The sequence below is a fragment of the Ptiloglossa arizonensis genome, chromosome 10 (genome assembly GCF_051014685.1).
Source record: "Ptiloglossa arizonensis isolate GNS036 chromosome 10, iyPtiAriz1_principal, whole genome shotgun sequence".
Lineage (NCBI taxonomy): Eukaryota > Metazoa > Arthropoda > Insecta > Hymenoptera > Colletidae > Ptiloglossa > Ptiloglossa arizonensis.
Genome location: NC_135057.1, coordinates 5585782 through 5608809, shown reverse-complemented (window position 1 = coordinate 5608809; position 23028 = coordinate 5585782). Strand labels below are relative to the sequence as shown.

At 37.8% G+C, this 23028-nt stretch overlaps 3 protein-coding genes across 4 annotated transcripts in view; 2 read left to right on the top strand and 1 right to left on the bottom strand.

The window, feature by feature from the left end:
* The window catches only part of LOC143152280 (thrombospondin type-1 domain-containing protein 4), a 65963-nt gene extending 64539 nt beyond the window's left edge, over nt 1-1424 (bottom strand). Inside the window, exon 1 of the mRNA XM_076322222.1 lies at nt 1309-1424. The gene's annotated coding sequence lies outside the window, so the exon portion shown is untranslated. The remainder of the gene's footprint in view (nt 1-1308) is intronic.
* A 1476-nt stretch (nt 1425-2900) lies between these two features.
* Nucleotides 2901-6451, top strand: LOC143151803 (adenylate kinase isoenzyme 1). Its single transcript, XM_076321239.1, has 5 exons — nt 2901-2906; nt 3190-3192; nt 3305-3400; nt 3637-3793; nt 5735-6451. Exons 1-5 carry the CDS (start codon nt 2901-2903, stop codon nt 6304-6306), a joined length of 834 nt encoding a protein of 277 aa, XP_076177354.1. The 3' UTR covers nt 6307-6451.
* A 5375-nt stretch (nt 6452-11826) lies between these two features.
* The window catches only part of LOC143151985 (photoreceptor-specific nuclear receptor), a 38680-nt gene continuing 27478 nt past the window's right edge, over nt 11827-23028 (top strand). The window contains exons 1-3 of one of the 2 annotated variants that reach the window (XM_076321565.1): nt 11827-12183; nt 12758-12917; nt 20960-21377. In XM_076321565.1, the coding sequence (XP_076177680.1) occupies nt 12797-12917; nt 20960-21377 (539 nt within the window). In that variant the 5' untranslated portion in view covers nt 11827-12183; nt 12758-12796. Of the gene's footprint in view, nt 12184-12754; nt 12918-20959; nt 21378-23028 lie in introns of both variants that reach the window. The other variant, XM_076321564.1, reaches the window with a different exon arrangement.

Below are 23028 nucleotides of genomic sequence, written 5' to 3'. Positions count from 1 at the left end.
GCATTCGTCTTCAATAATTGGAATATAAAGAGAGATCTGGTTATTCTGGGTCAAAGACACTGGTAGTGGTGGATCGTTGATCATTGAGTATATAGACAAAAATTGTTCAGAAGTATGCATTCTTACCACTGCTGGAAACTAGAGTTTAGGATTCTTTGCATTCGTCTTCAGTAATTGGAATATAAAGAGAGATCTAGTTATTCTGGGTCAAACACACTGGTAGTGGTGGATACTGAGGGGTAGATATTTCTATACTTCGTGATCGTTGATCATTGGGTATATAGACAAAAGTTGTTCAGAAGTATGCATTTTTACCATTGCTAGAAACTAGAGTTTAGGATTCTCTGCATTCGTCTTCAATAATTGGAATATAAAGAGAGATCTGGTTATTCTGGATCAAACACACTGGTAGTGGTGGATACTGAGGGGTAGATATTTCTATACTTCGTGATCGTTGATCATTGGGGATGTAGACAAAAATGTTTGTACCAGAAAGGGTAATGTACGTTTAACCCCATTAATCGATGATCATGAAGTATGGAAGTATCTGTTCCTCAGTATTCACCACTACCCATGTGTTTGACTTGGAATAACTAGAGTATCTTATATTCGAATCATTAAAGACGGTTATAGTCTTCTTGTCGTATTCGAATCATTAAAGACGAGTATAGAGAAACTTCAGTCTTCAGTAATTGTAAGGATCTCTACTTTTAGGTCAGTTTTCTTGTTAGAGGTGAACACAATTTATGGTACACTAACTTAGGTAACTGTGAATGTTATAACCTGAAACTCTCCCTCCAATAATCAGGACCAACTCCACAATTTGCACCGTGTTGCTCTCAACTTTACCTCATTTTGTTTGATAATGTTACTCGGCAGAACCAAACGAAGAGATCAAGAGAACTCAAATTCAACAATTGTAGTGAATGTAGAGGATTCAAAGATCCATGAATCACCCTTTGCTTTACCATAAGAAAAAGAGATCATAAATCTCTCTAAGATTGCCACACTAATCATTTACGAAGATGGATTTTAAAATCAACTCCTCGACATTAAAGTAACACTGATTCTTTAATAGCTATTATTCTATTTTATAAGATACTTACCCTTTAACTGCACGATTAATTTATGATTAGTATCTTTCGTGATATAACTCGAAATACTTTGTACGTACATCTACTAAACTTCTTTTCAGTATATTCTAGGTCAGATTTATTTCTTCAATTCCTTCTTTCTCAGATTTTAAAATTAATAAAGCTTTAAAAAAGTTTCTCCTATAAATAACAATAATGTATTCTCGGTACTCACCACCTCTGCGATTAATCGACGACGATTTTTATCGAGGTATCGCTAATGTTCTCCACCGGTGACTGACAAAATGGCCCTGGTACAAGTAATGCAGTTTCGGTCTGTTTCGTATTTTTGTCACGATGTAATTTCACGCGACAGTCATCACAGATGCACCGTCCGCAAGAATGGGAACTGCTTTGCTCATTACCAATGACAGCTTCCGAAGAATTTTCCTACAGCGATTCTTTCGATTGCAAGAGTTGCTGCACTTGGAATCCACCATCTTGAAAAATTCACTCGCGGTTTTACGCGAAGCAGGCATACACCGTACGAAAGTTTCTCGAAGACTGAAGTACTTTCGAATGTTATACCTGATAATGTAGAGGGCACTGCAAGTTTATTATTAATTTGGGCAAAAGTTTTGTTCAGGTAAAATTCTGCCACTCGTTTCATTTATTACTTCTGTGTCGAAGTAAGGTTCTAAGTAAATAGAAGTACGTTAAAGGGAAGTAGAATGTATTCGCGTTAAAAAGTGTTTGCATCTTTTGCTTAAATTAATAAAAGTTGGAAGTTTGCCAATTTCGATCGTAGACCTCATTGAAAAAATGTATCGTGAGAACGATACGGTCGGCCGACCGTAGCAACCGAGCTCGTGGGTCAGTTACCTGAAACGAGACATGCCATAACATTTAACAGCTCACTAATATGTTAATTATGAAATGCCTACTATATAAATTGCTTATTTTGTAGGGAAAGCTTCAAAGTATCGGCAAATATTTTTTTTTTACGAATCTTTAGCCAATACACTTTGACTATAAATTTGCAAAATAGTAATTTTTGTATAATTTTCACGACGCAAAAATAAATCTTTAGTTTAAAAGAAAATATATTCGGAGAGAATGGATTCTTCGAAAATAAAATAAAATAAAAAATAAGTGAATACGATTGGTAGTTTCAAATATAAAAATTCATCTTTGCTGGTCTGTTTCGCAAAAATTGTAAACTCCTACGATTTGTGTTTCTTAAACAAATTCGAAATTAGCAGATTCTAATGTTACATTTACTACAATATAGTTTAATTTAATTAAAATCTCTGCTCGACTACAAACAGTAATCAATTTGGACATAGAACGACTTATAAAAGTAAATGCAATAATATTACATAGAAAACATTTCCAACCCATAAGACTGTATGGAATGTTTTGTAGTTCAATGAAACTGTAATAATATGTATGTAACTCTGATACATTTCAATATTTATAATTTATTTCAAATAATGCAAATAGCTTTCTTTCTTTTCCTACTTTAAGTTTAAAAGAAAGAGATATTAGAATTCTAAGTGTTGCTTGATCTTTCTTTTCTTAGAATGTAAATTTGAAAATATTCGTAATTCTATATTTATAATTCTTTGTTGCAATATTTTTCAAGATTGACAAATTCAAGAAAACCACAGACAATTTACAGAGACGAATTTCCCATGTTTATTATTCTCACTTACTTCAATGGTTCAGTTGAATATACTTCCCATAACTACCGTTCTTAAATGAAGAGGTCGCTCCAAAACCATTGATACTTTACGCGGTCGGTATTTCAGATAAAACGAATTTACTATGAAGGTAACAAAGTTTATTCGTTAGCTATATTAAAAACATAATGTTTTACGTAGTAATAGAATTATTGTAATATGAAAAACGAAATTATAGTATGCAAATTTACTTTGATTAAATATTGTAACTTACTACAAATCTATCAATAATCGATAACGCAGAAATTCCACTATTGAAACCACAAGTTGAATCAGAACAAAGTTACCGCTGTATAAAGTTTACCGTTAAATTATATATATTTTCGCTCGATTATTGTGTTAATATAATCAATAAAATATAATATGCTACGAAGATTGTAAACAGAAAAAATTTCATCTTAACCATCATTCTTATTATTACAATAGTTCATTTGCACCTTTTTATACAATTTTCATCCAATTAATAAATAATACAATCTTAATAATTAGAGAAAAATTCATATAAATATATCACATATTTCGTTTTACTTTCTAAGCCTCACTTATTGTGATACACTGTATATAAAGTATTATACCATAAAGCTTGTAATCGGAGAAACTACACGCTTCGTTGTAACAAAAGGAGATTTTACCAACACACGAATATCGATTGCATTCGTGATTTACCTTTTCACCGATTAAAATCACACTTCACGATGAACGTGTCGTGGTTTCGCGAAGTTAAATTCTTGGACAGAAACTTTCGTATTACGTAAGAGAAACGTGGTTAAATGTATTTCGTTATTATCGACAGAAGAAGAAAGAGGCTCGAAGACTGAAAGGATATTCAAAAAACGATCGACTCAATGGGCAATTGCATAAAACCTTACGATCCGTATGATTCCATTTCGAGGAACAGTTTGACTATTGATACCACACCGATCAAGGAATCTGTCCAGCCAATCATTTTCTTAATCGGAGGACCCGGCGCCGGAAAAAGTTACACCATTTACCAATTATTTTGCCTCGCTCGATAAATCTGTTCGATCGCGCGTTACATAACCTAAGAATTCTGTTAATGTTACTTGTATCACTTTTTTTGCGTCTATGCGATATTTTCTAGAATTTATCTCACGACAACTGCCTTAAATATTTCTCCTATGTTCGTCGTTAATATTCTCAGCAAAGAAAGACTTTGTGTAGGATACGGTTGTGAATAAAAATTTAACGAAGACTTAAACAGCTTTGTTCATATTTTCGTACATCGATAGTTTATTAGTAAATAAAATTTATGTAGTATTCTGTATAATTTATCTCGAAACGGATCTTTATTGAATAAAATGAGAAATGTGTGGTCGCACGTCCTGGTTTGATGATTCTTTTTATTATTTTTTCATTTGTAGTCAGAAACTAAGAACGAATCGAATAGATCGCTTTACGTTTATGTACAAAATGGAGACTCTGCACGAGAGAGTCCTTTAACCTTAATTCGTCTTTCCATTAAATAGTCAAGGTCTTTCAGTCATATCTGTTCCAAATGTATAGAACTTGTGTTTCTAATATTATAATACAATAAGAGCACTAAAGAAATATAGGAGTATCCCGTCATATCTACTATAATTAGTTTTAGTTATAGAAAAACAATATAAAGGATGAGTGATTTAACTGTATTGCCTGAATACAGTTTATATTCTAAACCATGCTGTATTTGTAAAGTATATGTTGTATATAAAAGTATATTTTTATTGCATTATAACATATCAATTAATATCGATATTATAACAATTATCAATTAAAGCATATCTCGGTAATTATTTATTTTCTACCCTCTATAACTTAATGTTTCTTTTACTCAGCATTTGATATTCTTTCGAATCGTGTGATCAAATGTTACACATTTCGTTATGATAAGAAACTATTGTATTCCACGATTCTTTTGATACCAAACAACTTTCGTTTGAATCATTTTTTTTTAACGAAACAGTTTATAAGTAAATTCAGTCGATACGGTTAAATAATTCGTCAAGAATGGGCACTTTTTATTTGATGTAGAGATAAAATAAAAAAGACAAATAGTTGCTTGAAATAAAATAACAAATAAGTATATTTGAAAAAGAAATGCATAAAGATAAATTCAGAAACCTTATTTAACCAATAAATTATTTCCAAATCATTTATTTTTAAAATAATATCATTATTTGTTTTTGTATAATAAATGTATTTATCATCGTGAATTATCGACTTTTAATACAACACGACATTCACACATTTCATCTGATAATTGACTTTCAGTATCATTAATAATCGTAGCAAAAGAAAAAAAATTGTTCAAGTGGACCTGATAATAGAAAAAGAGTACCATAACGCAAAAATATTTCTTCTATCTACAAATCATTTTTTAGCATATCTAAATTTATTTATTTATCATTAAGATACCGCAAAAATTCTAATTGCGTCTTAGAGTGTATAATATTTTTCTTAAGTGCTGTATATTCTTCTTCATTGTCAGACACACAATTAAAGTCATTGTCATCTGTAAATTCCATTTCTCGTCTAACTAATCAAAAAATTTTAGAATTCTATATAATTTGCGATAAGTAATATTCTTATTAGAAAAAAAAGCTATTATTTCTTATTTTACATTATTATGTGATATATAGTACCTTACTTGTCAAATATATTTCTGACCAAATAACATTATTTCAAGTAAAGTGAGAGAGCAAGTAATAAATACAATAACAAATTTTAATCGAATAATTATTCGAATAGTAGTTTATTTCAATAACATTCAACCCTGTGACTCACCTTATATTGTACAAACGCTTGGGGTCGAAAAAGACCCGAGGAACGCATTAGGGTTAAAGCAAGGATCTTTCTTCGCGCGAGGAATTGCATTTCTTTTTCGTCTTGCATTCTGTAACTCGTTGTTATTTGTTTTAGGAACGCTGAGCAACAAAGTGGCAGAGAAGTACGGTTTCCTCGAGATAATAAGCAGCGAGATTATTCGACAGGAAGTGGCGAAGCGCACGGAAAGAGCGTTTATGTTGGCGCATATGATGTCCGAGGGTCATTTGGTACCGACGTGTATACTGCTTGAACTGATCACGATGAAAATATTGAACCATTTGGACCAAAAGAACGGAGTCATCGTCTCCGGTTTCCCAAGGGAGAAGAATCAGTGCCAAATGTTCGACAAGAACGTGCGACCCCCCGATCTCGTTTTATTTCTGAAGGTACGAAACTCGGTCCTCAGCGATCGAATAATGGCGAGATGCATCATGACCATGGAACGACCGGTGATCAGTTTCGAAACCATCAAGAAACAAATTAAAGAATTTCATCGAAGTAATCGACAGTTGATCAAGTACTACAAGCGTCTCATTGTGGTCATAGACGGAGATCGCGAAGCGATAACCGTATACGAGAACACGTGCAAAGTTATCGACAATCTCTTATCGAATTTCCCGAAAACGGGAACGTACGAAACTTCGCCCTCGATGACTGAACAATAGTAAGAAATATGGAACGACTGGTGATTGATTTTAAAATCATCAAGAAACGAATCGAGGAATTCTTTTGTGCAAAGTTCTTGACGATCTCTTATCGAATTTTCCAGAAACGAAAACGTATGGAATTTCGTCCTCGATGATGGAATAACAGTAAGAAATATGGAACGACTGGTGATTGATTTTAAAACCATCAAGAAACGAATCGAGGAATTCTTTTGTGCAAAGTTCTTGACGATCTCTTATCGAATTTTCCAGAAACGAAAACGTATGGAATTTCGTCCTCGATGATGGAATAATAGTAAGAAATATGGAACGACTGGTGATTGATTTTAAAACCATCAAGAAACGAATCGAGGAATTCTTTTGTGCAAAGTAATTGACGATCTCTTATCGAATTTTCCAAAAATGAAACCGTACAAAGATTCGTCCTCGATGACCGAATAATAGTGAGAGGTATGAGGACTATGTAACGACTGATGATTGATTTTGACACCATCAAGGAATTCTCTTGTGTAAAGTTATCGATGATCTCTTATCGAATTTCCCAAACCCGTAAACGTATGGAATTTCGTCCTCGATGATGGAATGATAGTGAGAAATATCAGGACTATGGAACGACTGGTGATTGATTTTGAAACCATCAAGAAACGAATCGAGGAATTCTTTTGTGCAAAGTTATCTCTTATCGAATTTCCCGCAAACGAGAACCTCCATCGAATAACCCTATGAACGACACAAGACAAATATAGATTTCATGGTCGAAATTCTGTTCCGAAAATCAATTTCTGTAAACGAACTACGTGCTCCATTAAGAGGAAGATGGAAGTGTATCTTTACTCCACTTAAATGTATGTTAGCATTTATTTATCCTAATTTCGCAGACGTTAAACACCAATTGGTTTATGTACAGGATTTACGTGTAATAAGATTATGAGGTAATTTACTAAGAAATAAGTAATATACTAATTATGCACGATGATTCGTGCTCTGTGTGCAATATTTTCTCTTGCACATTTTAAGTAACGTTACTGTACGGAATATTGTAATTAAGTCGTCAAGAAATAAATATTAATACATTGATATCGAAATAAGCGTAAAATTGTAATTCAAGTGTGTATCGTACGTACTACATTTTCACGTACTAGTTAACACGCGTGCAGAAATTTTTTATCATACCTGTAACATAATTTTCACACTCACTTCGACAAAAAATTTAGAATTTTAAGTACTCTTTACGAATTTTTCTTCTGTAAATGGTTAATTCCTCTCCGGAAGCGCAACAGATAAATGTCTAAGTAAATGGATGATCAAATTAATTCTGTCATCGTCTTAACTACATTTCACGGTAAAAATGGATTCAGTCGGACGCAAATCTCGTTTCTACGTAATTCTGTCCGTGAAAAAGTATAATTACTAAACTAACTGGTCGAAATAATTGGTAAACTGACTGTCGTCTACACATTTTTCCCGTCCACGCGCGAAAAGTGTTTTTGATGGGCGCGTGTTCATTACGCGCCCGCGTCCGTGTGCCTCCATTTATACACCGGCTGGTACGTCTGTATTTATTCATCCCCCGTATGCGTTTCCGCTTGTTTTAATCAGTAGATGGATGGTTGCTTCTATTTATGAACGCACCTACACATGTAAGATCACGCTCGTAACCCAGGCCACTGTATAAACCTAACCCAATCCCCTATGCCTGGCCGGTGTGTAAGTATACACGATTCGCTTGGCGAATATATATTCATAAACATGCATGCACTTTCTACGGCATTCATCTGCACGTGAATCCTTCTCCATGTCTCGGTGAATGACTGATAAAACTTGTTCAGAAGTGGTCGTGCCATAGGTGGACAATGACTCGTCGAGACCCTGGGTTAAACTTACTTGAAAAGAAGATGACCTATCAGCAGAGTTGCAAACGAAATATTCGATTGTTTAGTAGACTCTTTATCATTTCTTGTTTGTTTTCGAGCGATTTTGAAAATTCTGGTGCAACTAATATTAAATAAATCGATTAGATCGAATAAACCAAAATAGGGTAGGATTATTGAAATTGACCCGAGCATTCGAGTAATTATAGTAAGGATAGTGGACGAATGAGAAAAAATATTACCTTCGTTTCGGGAATAAAAATTGTTTTTGTTTAAGAAATATTCTGGAATCTTTTAGAGTTTTTCCTTTGTTATTGGTAATTAATAATGGGACTGACAATTTGTGAGACGTGTGTTGAAATTAATCATTGAAATTGAAACTCTTGTATGAAACTATTCTAAAAAATAGAGATTCGTATTAAAGGCACTTAATGAACTATCGTATTCGAATTTGAAAAGTATGTGTTAAAAATATGCAAAAGTTTTATTAATAACGATACGAATTTTAATTTATATAAAAAATTCATACAATATTAGGAGACTGAATTTGAAAAATGAACAATCGCAAAACACACCGTGCGAAAAATAATTTAAATAACTCGAATTATTTATGAGTTTAGGTTCATTCTATAACTCTGATAGTAGTGTAAATATTGGTCGAGATTTTAACGATATTCGATTTGAAAATCTCATAGAGTCTTTCTTCTTTTACCATTGTGTTACTGTTATTAAGAGGAACATGGATAATGATTTAGGACAATAGTACAAATAATTACGGGACAGAAAGCTCATAAAAATGATTAAAACGTTGACCATAATGTCTTGCATACATGTACGGCTCAAATGTTTCGACATTGTCGTATTATTTTTCAAGTTACGATATTCAAGTACGAATAACGCTGTGTATAAATCCAATAAGTAGTTAAGAGCTTGGTATCTGCAAAAACTTTTCGCCAAGCTGGTTGAAATAATGGTATTAGATCGAAAGAATAAATTACGAAAAAACTCAGAGTGATTCTCAGAAAAGGTTAACGAAATCCGATCAGCAACACCTTGTTAAACGTATCTAAGTAATATAGGACCACGTATCAACCCTCTTAAAGAAGAAAGATAAAAGTATTTCGTGTAACCAGGGGTAATCTTCCTTGTGCGAGTATACCATTCGACGAATGAAGACTAGTCACTTGATTTACTGAAACAGAAAATCGCGTATCACTTTAACAGGGTCGTAGTAAGTATCTAGGTACGTGCACCTTTGCATAGCCGCCCGAAAATATTCAACCACTTGTTATACGCACGTATCGTAATACAGTATAAAAACCATTCCATTTCTATCGAATGAATGATAATTTAATTCGGTGGCGAATATCGATAACAAAAATATAAATCTCAGTAAGTGCCTCTACGTTCAAAACTGTGCAATCTTCTATCGTAAGATAACGCAAAAGGATTCTATTTTTAAGAAATAAATAACAATTTCGAGATCACTCTCGTAATCTCGTGCTTAAAATTAATCTATCGCTCGTTACGCGTAACGTATCGTAAACTATACTATAAAAGAATCTCATTCTTAAAGAGCCAATGGTTTCATTACTTTACAAACATTTTCAACAAAAATATAAATCGAATAGCGCGACCACTGTCCTATAAATAAAAATAAACTTTTCTCCTATCACACTTTTGAACGGTAGCTCATGTCTAAAAATTTTCGATTATTTTTACATACACCGTAACATTTAATACGTTACCAATTCCTCGCGCCTTTTTACTACTACATAGTAGCGTAAGTATTGGTCGAGATTTAAACGATATTCCATTTGAAAATCTCATAGAGTCTCTCTCTTCTTTTACCATTCGTTACGTTAAAATTATTAAGATATAACATACACAATGATTTGTCTACTATTGTACACAATAGTACAAATAACTACGGGAAAGGTCATCAAAATGTGCAACATTTGGAACGGTAGGTTTCCTAATGCATCGAGTATCCAACGAGCGTGGATGGTGCACCATCCAAAAGACAACCCCACCGAGTATCTTTATTAATCACCCTTTCTGCATCCGGCCCTGGTAGCTGGCACCGTCCATCGCACGCTTCGCGCGTTTCCCTGTGTAGGTGGCTACCTATCCGAAGTCTTCCGGCGTAGGTTTCCGTGTGTCTGGGTGGGTGGACGGGTGGTTGGCTGCGTTTATGAGGGTGCGGGCCCGAAATTGAAAAGCACCCCAGCGAGAGCTAGCGAGGGTGGTCGTGCAGCAGTCATTGACAAGCGAAAGACCGTATCAGAGGGTAATCCTATTGGTGGACGGCAGCATCGCGACGTCCAGGCGTCATTGGTCCGCCTTGGAGCTGATGGGCGTGGTCACGAGCTTCTGTAGGGTCGTAGGTGGGGGGATAGCGATGCCTGGCTGCATCCCTGGCAACGATTACCGGAAAACCACAGGGTCGTTCGGCGGTAGAAATCCAGCATGGCGGCACACGGCAACCCCTCCGGCTGAATTTACCACCACCATACTCCCCAACCATCCCCCTATCCCCGTGGCAACCTATTACCGAGGCCACGCTGCGACTTCACCGCTAAACCTGGCAGCCAGTGGATTTCGCTCGATTTGTCCGGGGGAACACTTCAGGAATCGGAAGTTCGATCGAACGATTAATTGCTCCGTTAACTAGTCTTTTCAAATCCTGACTCTACCGACTCTAACGAGGATACAAGACGTTCCCCGTCCCCGTTGGAATCGAATCGCGTACGAAATTTCGGTTTCCCGCTATCTGGATCTCTATCGACAACCTCTGCTGTTCGAAAGACTCCCTCGCGTTGCTCGACGGTAATCTCTATTACTCGATACACCGTCCGTAAGTAAAATCAACTCGTACGATTCGAGCGTAAACCAAACGCGAAGTGCACTCCCAAAATCGATCGTAGAATCGTCAAGATGCTCGTACAGGGAGAAGGGTACTATCCCGGTTTCGTGGTACACGGTAAAACAGATCAGGTTCCAATCCTTCGTGTTCGTCGAACGAGATTCTTTTCCCTCGGTTCGACGACCCGCGATGGACACGTTTCTCGCCTCGAGCCTTCAAAGAGCATTTCCTCGGCGCGTCGGAGAGTCGCGTCCCGGTCGTACGGCCGGTGCATCTGACTCCGGTGGCATCGGGCATCGTTTCTAGCTGCGATCCCCGCGCAGAGAGCGGCCGAAGGGGCTACGGGTGGGGTTTGAAACGTACGAAAGAAACGGGGAACGCGCGAAGCACCTGCACAGAGCCTCGAGAGCGAGACGAGAGGAGATACGGTTGGATAAAGAGAGCGGGGTTTCACTACCACGTAACCAACGATCAACAATTGCAACGACGTTCAGTGGGTGAAGGTAGGCGTCGTCTCGTGACGGTGGCTCGAGAGGGTGGGGGTTCGAAAGCGTCGTCGACCAGGCGTCAACCGACGCGGAGGGGTGCGCGCAGGCGCCGCGACGAGCGTCGTCGGCGAAGCGCCGCGTCAAACGTGCCGGCTATAGGTTAAATCCTCCCGCTCCTCGTTTTTGTTGTTTTTCCGGCGTTGCCTCCTGATCCCGCCTTCAAAAGTGCCAGCGGACCAATCGGTTCGCCCCGTTTTGCTCGCGGGACGCTCAGCGTCGGGACACCTCTGCGGTCGCGAACGACGTCGACCTCCGCGGCACGGGACGATCGCGTCGGGGCCAACGTCGATCTCTCGTCGAGACGACGACTTCGTGGCGTCATACGTCGTTTTCGGCCTTACTGACGCGCGCTCATCGCCGCACCATCCACCGTCACCGAACAACTTACGCGGTGATCACGGCGACGAGGTGTACGAGACACGCGCGACGCACGGGTGGCCCAGTGAGACCAGTGGACTTTTTTAAGGGGACCGAGCCACGAGGATGCCTCCACGTTCGTCGAAATTCGCGCGAGGACAGTGATCTTTCGGACTGTAGCCCCGGTGCGCGAGTGTGTCGCAGCAGTGAACGTCTTCGGGGCCTTACCCACCAGGTGAGAGGATTTTCGAAACGACGGAACATCTTTCTGCCCTCGAAACGCGGGATTCGTTCAGTGAGAATTTAATTTTCGACGAATCGTTCCTATCTCAAAGCAATATTTGGATTGCACGGGTTGGTGAATTGGTGTATCGCTAACGAAGCTTAGAAGCGACGAGATTGAAGTTTGTTTTTTTTTTTTTTTTTTTTTTAGTTCGGGTTTCGTATTGGACGATGATAAAATGTCGGGTTGTAATAGTTGTGGATTGGAATATTTCATATTTATGGGTGTTTCATGGAGGGTATGTTATTCGGAGCGCGGGATTTGTTCAGTGAAAATTGATCCGCAATGGTATTTGAAACAATATATGTAATTTAATATCGATCGTTGACGAGATTGCATGCGCGGTGAATTTGTGTATTGTTCTAACGAAGCAACTGATAACTAAGAAATGAAAATTTGTTTCGACTCGGATGAACGACGCACGAAAGTTAAGAATCGTGAAAGTTATTCTGGACTCGGTACTCGATACGTTGGCGGTAAAATATCGGGTAATGATTATCTGTGGATTGAAATATTGTTTCAGTAGATTGTCTTGTGTTCTACGAGGAATGCTTACTGACGCAACATGAACGGAGCAACTTCGATTACAACCTCGGAGGAACACCAACATCAACACCAACAACCGCAGAACGAAACACCATCGGAACACCCGAGAAGTCCTACCAGTCCGTTGAGTATTCGACACGGTAAGTTAGTATCGATGAATAATCGCTAATCTTTGCAAATTGAACTGTTGCGAGATTATTCTAAGGAATCGAATAATATTAAATTCTTATAATAAAAAGTATTCGTTATATGTACCGAAAACGGAAACAGAACCTGCTGAGCGAAACGAAAAGAAGAATCGAAAGTATTTTGTTTTATTAACTCCGTCGAATGTTTACCCAAATACAATATTGTTCTTCGTTTTCTGTGACAAGTGAAAACACAGGAATATTGGAAAGAATAAGAATACCTGAAAAACGTTCGCGCGATTAAAGAACAAATTGCGCGTCGAGTTTAATTTACACGAAATGAAAACGTTACGGTGTAAAAATTTTTTTTATTATTAACCCCACAGAAACGAACTTAATCAAATCTCAATTTCTAATTCTTGTAAAACATTTCGTCTAATTTTCTACTCTGTTCCGTTCGATGCTATATAACATTGTTAACCTAAACCGATTTGATAGGACTGTACTCTTCGTTGCATCATAGGATCGCGAGTGCTTCATTGGTTCATAAAATTTAATGCACTCCGGCTGAAGGTCAGGTATACGATAGGAAAGTTTCAAAGAATGCAAAAATATTATTTCAGATGCCAAAAATACGGGCAGAAATTTACTTCCGTACTTCCAAAGAAAATACCGCAAAATTTGCTCCGTGGCTCGTAAATACTGCCTTTAAAAAATTTCCAACGACAACAATGTCATCGATGTTTGCCGTTTCGAATCATCGTTCAACGAGCACTGGATCACCTTCTCGTTCGTAAACGTCCGACGTTAACGCGTGTTCAAGAGACAGATTGCACATAAATCCACCCCCGACGCACTTTTATGCGAACCGTGGTTCTAGGGTGGTAAGTGGAAAAAGAGGGTGCAACGCGGCCAACGAAATTATGCCATTTGAGTAATCAGATTTAAAGTGACCCGAAGAATGTAGCGCAACGCATGATTTTTGGGGACGTTAAACGAAGAACGTTGAATTTGCACTTCGTGAAAAATGCACTCGAGTTAAGTGTCGCGAATTAAATCGATCAAAGCACTCGAATACGATTTATCGATATTAGAATCGATTGGTACGGTCAGTATCCTTTATGTATTCAATTGTGTTATTAATTCGTTAGTTCTAACGCGTTCGTTATTGGTACGTTTTATCTTTGACTTTTTCATAGAAATTGTTTCAAAATTTTCTTCGATAACCTGTTTTATTTCTTTAAGCAGAAAATCGTGAACGAACAATGTCTAATAAGGTGCATGCTTCCACCTGTAAAACACAATATTAGTGCGTATCGTGTTGGTCGTGTAATAATACAGATTTTATAGATTGTCCATCGCGTATGTAAAAATAAAGTTACGCTACCTAAAAATACTACACTGTTGGAAGAACAAATATTATAATATTTCTCAAACTTCTCTCTAGTAAATGTGTATTTTTCCAAGTGGTAGAAAGTGGGAAATAATGTTTAAAGAAAGTCAAGTTGTAAGATTGACGACTCGTGACCCGTTTTCATTCGGGTGTTTCCAATAAAAACTCAAACACCTTTTTTCGAATACATATTTCGTGGAGAATAATATCCAACGGATATGGAGATATTTTATTGCAAGGTATCGTATCGTTTTATTATTGCGCGATCGACGATCCGGCAATCGACAAGTTTCGTAACTTTAAGAAATTAACAACTTAATTATGAAGTCACCGGTAGCACGCATTCTGCTCGAAATAATTAGAAAATCAAATTGTATAAATACTATTTCGAAAGTTATTCGTACATATAAAATAAATAATCAACGGAAATCGGTTGCAATTATAGAGTAATTTTTTCGTACCTGATTATTAGTTAATTCTCTCGTGTCTAATAATGGATTAAGACTTTTGGTATTGTTAATTATTTGGATCAGTGTATTGATAAAAACGTCATGAAAATTTAAAGGCTATTTTAGACACCTTGAGAATTATTTGTAATTTCTTTTAGCGCGTCACTTTAGAAATTATCCATGAAGATCCAAGAATGTTCGTAATAAATATGAAATTTTAAGATTTACCAACTAGTACCGTACAAATTTCTCGCATAATTAGATTCCTTTCGCATTGCACTTAATGCACCCACTTAGGTACCACGCCTACAGACTAAAAAAACAGATGTACAAAATGATCGAAAACAGAGATCGAAGAAATTGAATCCGTACACGTAGATTGTCACATCTATCTTTATCGCAATACAGGTAATTTACTCGATTTATGAAAATCAATTGTACACAAATTACAATGCGTTACGTCGAACAGGTTGCCCCTCAATATTCACTTACTTCTTCCAACACTTTTCCTATAGTACAAAAATCTTAATTCTGTTTTGGCATGGACGATAAACTCGTTGAACATCTGTAGAAAATCTATCGTCTGAAACGACCATTTCCAGACATATGCATATTGATTCATTCCTTGTCTCTTATAAATACTACGTACCCCTAAATTCTTCGACCACAGTTTCAGGTCATACTGCACTGTAACATTTCGTTTCACAATATAACCTCAAATCCTCGTTGTATCCGTGCAAACGTTACTCTCCTTTCGTTATAATATTTCCGTTCCATCAAAGGACGACTTCCCGTTTAATTTACCCTAATCGACTCCCACTCTACAAGAAACAACTTTAGGCGTCAAAAACTATCGGAACAGATGCTCGAAAAGAGGAATCAGGTCGATACGAGACGCGATCCCAGACGACTGCGGAATCAACGTATCTCCCTAATGCGGTAACAATTAGTCGCGAGCGGTCGGAGGGTGAGAGGAAAGAGGGTGGCCGAAGCGGTCGCCGGTAGTTACGAAATCCCTTTTTTTCTATTTTTTTTCCAAGCTTTCCGAGACCGTGTCCCCTTTGCTGGTACGTCGTTCCACGCAACCCCACCATAGTTCCTCGATGATCCCATAATACGGGGGCGCAGGTGGCGCCTCGCCATCCGCCAGCATTGATATGCTAATGAAATTTGACGCCCCTGCTTTCGCGCGAGTTGTATACACCCATACGCGGGTGAAACGTAGAGCTCGCGTTTGCGCGCGAAAACCGTCGCCCGCGTCACCATACGGCCGTATAATTTTTCTCTTCTCGTTTAACCCCTGGCAGTCGTGGCATTTCGCGAGCTTCCGCCCGAGATTTGATTATACTAATGGCGTAATGTTGTCGTGTACGTGCACCGTGGCGACAATTTGGAAACTTTATGGTCAACGATGTTGATTGGTATTATACGTACAGGGTGCGGCCGGACCGACGATAGAATCCGAAAGAGGGTGGCTCCTTCCATGGAAATATATCGAAGATAAATCTTTTCCGCGCAGGAGCTCGGTTTTCGAGGAAATCGAATTTCAAAATCACATTCGCAACGACAAACATTGACGGTGTCGTTACAGTGACGAACCGGGTTGGTAATTCACATTTGGAAATCCTTGCTCGGTGAACCTGATGCAAAAAAGAATAAAGAATTTTATTCTTAACGATTGTGAAGTACTGGATTTCGTTAGGTAGGAGAATTTTTATTTGAAATAGTAGTCTATATTTATCTCGAAACAAGAGTTTCTTTCAAATGGAATCAAAATTTGTAATTTTGATAGGAATATTGCGAAAGAAACTGGGACTAATTTTGTTCAAAATCTTGGAGAAAATAAAATGTACTTCTAATATTGAAGCGACTAGATATTCTGTGACAATACTTTTCTTTTTTAACACAGATTAACATCGCATCGACTTCTTGGTCGTTGACGAAGAAAACGTTAGGGCAATATTATATTAATATTAGTCGTCGAGTTCGTTGAATCTTCATTTCTTTAAATTTAATTAGATCGTGGATCTCGTTCGAGAAGTTGCGTGTAAATTGGCAATTTCACTTGACACGATTTCCCTACGTGATTAGAATGCGTCGTAATTTTGAGAATCGATTTCACATGTCGCAATTTGTGCTTCTCTGTACGCATTCGCCGGGATTAGGGTGTTAACGAGATCGAAAATCCGGCACGCTTAGGACGTTACGTGAGTTGCATTAATAAGATCGCTTTCGGTTCATCCCTCGTGACTATAACGACGAAACGATACGATTGAATTCTTTACGGTGTAGCTGGTAGCTGGATTATGCGTGACGCCCGAAGATTCGGACGTGCTCGGTAGGCTTGATCATTGATTACGATTACGGATATGCATCTCCTGATTTGATACTGTGCAGCCATCGTACGGCTCCCAATTGCCACTTTGAAGTCAGGAGGAAAACGTGTATGAAATTTCTATCGCTCGAGCAGTACCAGTGTACCATAATAAATACACATTTTCCTTTTAAAACACACCAACGTTTCCACGACGAGATTGTCTCGGTGTTTTAAATTTACTCTTCAACGGTACCATTGTTCAATATCATACTATCTCTCATTCGCTCGAAATCAATTTTCACGAGCTAATGAATTCAAATCGAGTTTCACGCAAAGATTAACCGAGCGAAATTAAACATTTTTCGTTTAATAACCGACCCTGTAAATACGAAGAAAAATATATTTACGGTAGAAACATTGGAACATGAAAATTTATTTCAAATCGAACGGTGGTAGTTTTCGAGTAACTGCAAACATTTATTTCGTACGAATATAAAATTGTATTAATTACATTATTGTATGAATTACTAGTATTTTACTGTCGTAGAGAAATGTGTTCATTTGTTTTTAAGTAAGATAATTCTACGTAACATGGTTCCTCGATACGAACGATTCCAACTACCTGTGCAGTTTCTCGCGAGGGATGGTATTAAATAATTCCACGGACTAGGGCACAGTTAAATTATTTTGCAGTGGGTTAGGAAAGGGACCCCAAGCCGATATCGACCTGTTGTCGATTCGCATGGTAATTCGAACGGATCCTATCTGACCCCGCGGCATTAACGAGACCGGAACGAGTTTTCGATCGGGTACGAGGTAGTCGACAAATACGATTCTAGGGAGATCTCGCGCCTCGTCGGGGTTGGCAGCGTGACTAATAAACCCGAGTGGAGAAGCGAAATCACATTTCGTTGATCACGCAGATGTTCGCCGGTCTCCGATCTCTTTGCATCTCCATCTTTCAATTAATATCGTTAACGCGAGGAACCGTGGCAATGAAATTTCTTTTGCGATTAATTGAACGCGTGTATTAAACGAGAAGAAGGTGATCGCTTCATGGTACTGTTAGCAATGTATTGTCGTAACGTTCGGAAGAATATATCGTTTGTATACGAAAGATTTATATTCGGTCACTTGGAGAAGTTTCTTGTGGATTTCTAACAAACTTGGAACATTAGAATTGTTTTTGATGTATGGTTTGAAGAATTCTTCGGTTTGGATTCAATAGTCTCGAAATTGAAATTATCGAATGGAATAGTGTTTTTATAAGTTTGGTTTATTTTAAGTTAATTGTGTCGGAATTAACAAAACCACAATGGCATGTATTTACGGTTTCATTTGAGGCTTCTGAGGTTTGCTGGAGGCATTAAATATCGAAAGTAAATCCTACAATTAAAGGATCTAATTAAAACGAGAAGTAAAAAGTACTTAAGGGATGAATCAAAGAAAATATCGTTTAGTATTCACCCAAGAGAGAATCTTCTCACCTTTCTCTGTCTTCTGTTCCCTTTTGAAGATATATAAATATTTATGTTGGGTCTTCTTTACCTTCTGTGGTTTTCAGGAACTCATTTCTCGATGTAAATACTGTTTGCCCTCGCTATTCAGCCGGTAAGCCTTAAGGGATGCAGAAAAGAAATCATTCGTCTCTTAGGGAGAAAAACTATAGTGAATCGAGCAGTGATTCTGCCAAAAAATCCATTACACGTGTAAATCTCTTTCACGGTGCAATAATTTTTACCGATGTTCAATTTTTATTGTAATTTAAACAGAGAATCTTGTATTTGATACATTATACAGAATGTATAATGTATAATGTACACATTTGATGTATATTTTTATCGTGAATTATGAGGAGGTAAAAAAAAATTGTTTACGTATTGAATACGATAATGTAATTACTACATAAGTAAACTAGCTATTCCACCTTGGAATATAATGTTATTTTAAACACATAAAAAATTACAAAGTTGTTCGATTACTCTCGATCACTCAATATCATCGATTTGAAAGTAGATGATCAAATTTGAACACTAATATATTACGCACACAACAATTTAGATCCACTTCCTCTGGAAACTTCGATAAGACTTCGAATTGTTTTATAAATTTCTTTTGTTTATTAACGTTATTCTTTACCATTATAAACGATTGTTCGATTGTAGCTGTTTTATAATCGAGTAATCGCCTTTCGTCAACGTTTATTAATAAGACCGCGAAAGATATTAATAACCACTCTATCTATAAATCGACAATTTTATCGGTAACTAACCTTACGATCGGCCAACCCGATCGTAAATCTTTCGTGGCGATCCATAACATTTGCGCGTGAACTGTGAGCGTGCAATTATTTTATGTGCAATCGCCGCGTCCCTAGCCTCACGAGAATCAATCAAGGGTAAGGAAGGTGACGTATACCGTTTGGGGTTGGTCACACGAACCCACGGAAGAGATTTCTGGGATTAGTGGAACGTAACTGCCACCTGATCGAATGGGATGAATCAAGTTTGGATCGTGGAAAAATTGTACCTCGATCGTAAATCCAAAGTTTCGCCCAATACAATAATTTAAATCCCGATCGATCCATCCCGAGCTGAGAACAAGTTTTCGATATTTACTTGAGAATGTTGGCGCCACGAATTCGTGTAGTTCTCGTTATACTACAGTCGGAATTAAAATTAATCTTATTTCGATATCCCCGAACGTTAAGTAAATAACTTTTACTCCCAAATTTCACTGGCAATGAGTATACACCGCGATAAGAATTTTCTGTTGACTATCGCTTATTTACGTAAATGAAACGGGTGTCTGTTCAAAAAAGTTTCGACAATTGTGTAAAGTCTGGCCACGCACCAAATAAAATAATTCGTAAACGGTGACATTAATATGTCCGCTATCATGCATCACGTATGTACATATATATATATATAAACGAATGTGCGATGCGCCGATTTTCAGGAATGTCGCATTACATACGGCAGATTATGCAAAATGTTCCACTTAACCTATTTAATACATTTTACTTGGTACACGGTTAAAAGCATTCACTGCGTTAAATAAAATTAACTTCGTAGTCGTAGCGAATATATCACTGCTAATTGCTACTAATGAAATAAATTGCACACACGGTCTATTCAAGATCCGCATGGAAAACCCTAAACCGTAAAATACCACCATTGAACTGCATTTAATCGAAGCAATGATTTCTTTAAACAGTAATTTCCTTTACAGAAATTCCAACGAAATACTCGATACTGGAGAATTAAATCTCATTCAGGGTTCACAGTTTTTAGATAAAACTAAAATACCACTATTGAACTGCATTTAATCGAATCAATGATTTCTTTAAATAGTAACTTCCTTTACAGAAATTCCAATGAAATATTCGATACTGGAAAATAAAATTTCCTTCAGGGTTCACAGTTTTTAAATAAAACTAAAATACCACCATTGAACTGCATTTAATCGAGGCAATGATTTCTTTAAATAGTAATTTCCTTTACAGAAATTACAACGAAATACTCGATACTGGAGAAATAAATTTCATTCAGGGTTCACAGTTTTTAAATAAAATTAAAATACCACCATTGAACTGCATTTAATCGAGGCAATGATTTCTTTAAATAGTAATTTCCTTTATAGAAATTACAACTCGATACTGGAGAATTAAATCTCATTCAGGGTTCACAGTTTTTAGATAAAACTATTTTTAAGAACATAAGTATCGAAAAATTTAAAAAAAAGTTCCTCGAGAATCTGATCTTCGAAGAGTACTAAAATTTTCTCAATGTCCAAAGAGGACGTGCAGTAAGAAATAAGTCGCGTTATTTTACCGAAATGTATTTGTTCGAACCAGCACGTCGTGAAACCTAATAGAAAAAGCATTAATTTTCAGACTCGGGAGAGAGCAGCGTAATCTCTCCAGGATTACCAGAACGATACAGTCCCTTAGGAGCGACAGGATCGACCTCGAGTCATGATCCTTACGCCTCGAGGTCGGTTCAGGAGTGTCCGGTTCCTCTTTGCAGAGGAATACCAACGGATTTCCCGCTCGCGAGGTCACCGTACCTAACTGCGCTTGGAAACGGTCACCCCCATTTGCTGGGACAGGTCCAGCAGCAACAGCACCAGCAACAGCAGCAACAACAACAACAGCAACAGCAACCGCAACATGGTAGCAAACCACCGCGCAGTCTCGGTTTGATATGCGTGGTTTGCGGTGACACCAGCTCCGGGAAACATTATGGAATCCTGGCCTGCAATGGTTGCAGCGGCTTCTTCAAAAGGAGCGTCAGACGGAAGCTGATATACAGGTGAGTCCATGGAAAATTGAACGATCGTAAATGGAATTGTTTCTCGAAGCTGTGGAAACTTTTCGTCGATTTCTCACGTTCGCGAGATAAACTTCTTTTTTCTGATTAAATACCAAAGATGCAGCTTTTCGAATTCGAAAGAATTTTTCGTTTTTAGAACGTCCAGAGTTCTAACTTTGTTACCGAAATTGTACGATTTCAAGTACATTTTAGTGTTCAGGTACTTTTATTTTTTTACTTTATTGGTATCTACCATCGAAGATTTAAGAAAGATAAAATATGCGATGACGGAATTGAATTATTTTTTCAAATTAATGTTCAGTTTTAAGGTCAATTCTCTTTTCGAAAATGGAATTCTGCCGACTTTGAATAATTGACCATAATTTGATAAAAGAAGGTAGAAAAATAAAAGTGTTTTAAGAAACACCAGGTCGTCTTTACTGTTTAAGAAAGATGAGGTTACCTTTACTGTCTTCTTCGAGTTATAGAGGAAATCGGAGAAACTTAATAGTGACATTTAACAGAGTAAAAATTGATAACCGTACATAACTTCGTTTGGCAACAATAAATTATATATCCTTAAGTCCATTTTACTGTACATTTCAATACAAATTCAATGCACTTAATTAAACCACTACCTTCAACCTAGAATGTAGATATAGTATCGTCAAACATTCAACAAAAATCATCCCCGCTATTACGTTCTTTCCTAACAAAACAATTTTCTCGTGTCTTCGATAAATGAACAAACACTCGAACATGCGCATATCAAAATCACACGTCGAAGCGCGTACAAACCGCTTCAAGATATACGAGTACACAAATACCGAAACCAAGATCGCATAAACTTTCATACCAACGATTGTGATGGTCAGTTACTGCAGATTGCAATAGTATCATTTCGTCCAAGACACACTAATCAATTCTATCGCCCAGAGGATCACGGTAGACTCCAATGTCGCTCCTAATATCGGATCGAAATTAGTCAGCGGATTCTCTCATGGCGTTTAATGTCAAGCTAGTGGGCCAGTGGCGCCATGTGGTCCAAGTCGAGTGGGCTCATCGTAATACCGGGCAACAATGCGGAACGGCATAATGTTGAACCCTGGAGGACCTATCCACCTAACCCGACGCTCCATGTATACGGCGTACTATTACCATCCCCTGGGAACGGCCATCCATCTCCATCGGATCCCTCTCAACTCGGAATCGCTGTCTGATACGCTCGATCCGTTTTACACAGGGCCACATACGAGCTGACGGCGGACGTGTGCGTGCATCCCTTTGACTACGTACGTGACTATCGATAACGTCCGCCCGTAGGTGTGCGCGTTAAGCCTGTCGAGGAGATACACGACTCGATATACAAACTATTAACCCCCGTGCGCGCTCTTTGAAAAATAAATGCTAGAGCTACGGTCGTTTTGCGCGCGTGACCCGGATGCAAACACCGCCCGAGCGTCGCTTGTGAATTTTCTTCGGACTCTTCCGAGATTCTTCAACGTCTCGATCCGGGAGGAAACGAACTGCTCTTCGATGGAGACGTTTACCTTTCGAACGCCACGAGAACCAGAACAAAGGGTTGTGATTGGACAGTGGTTCGTGCTACGGAGAGAATTGTTGACGAAGATGTAGAGAAATTCGTTGACAA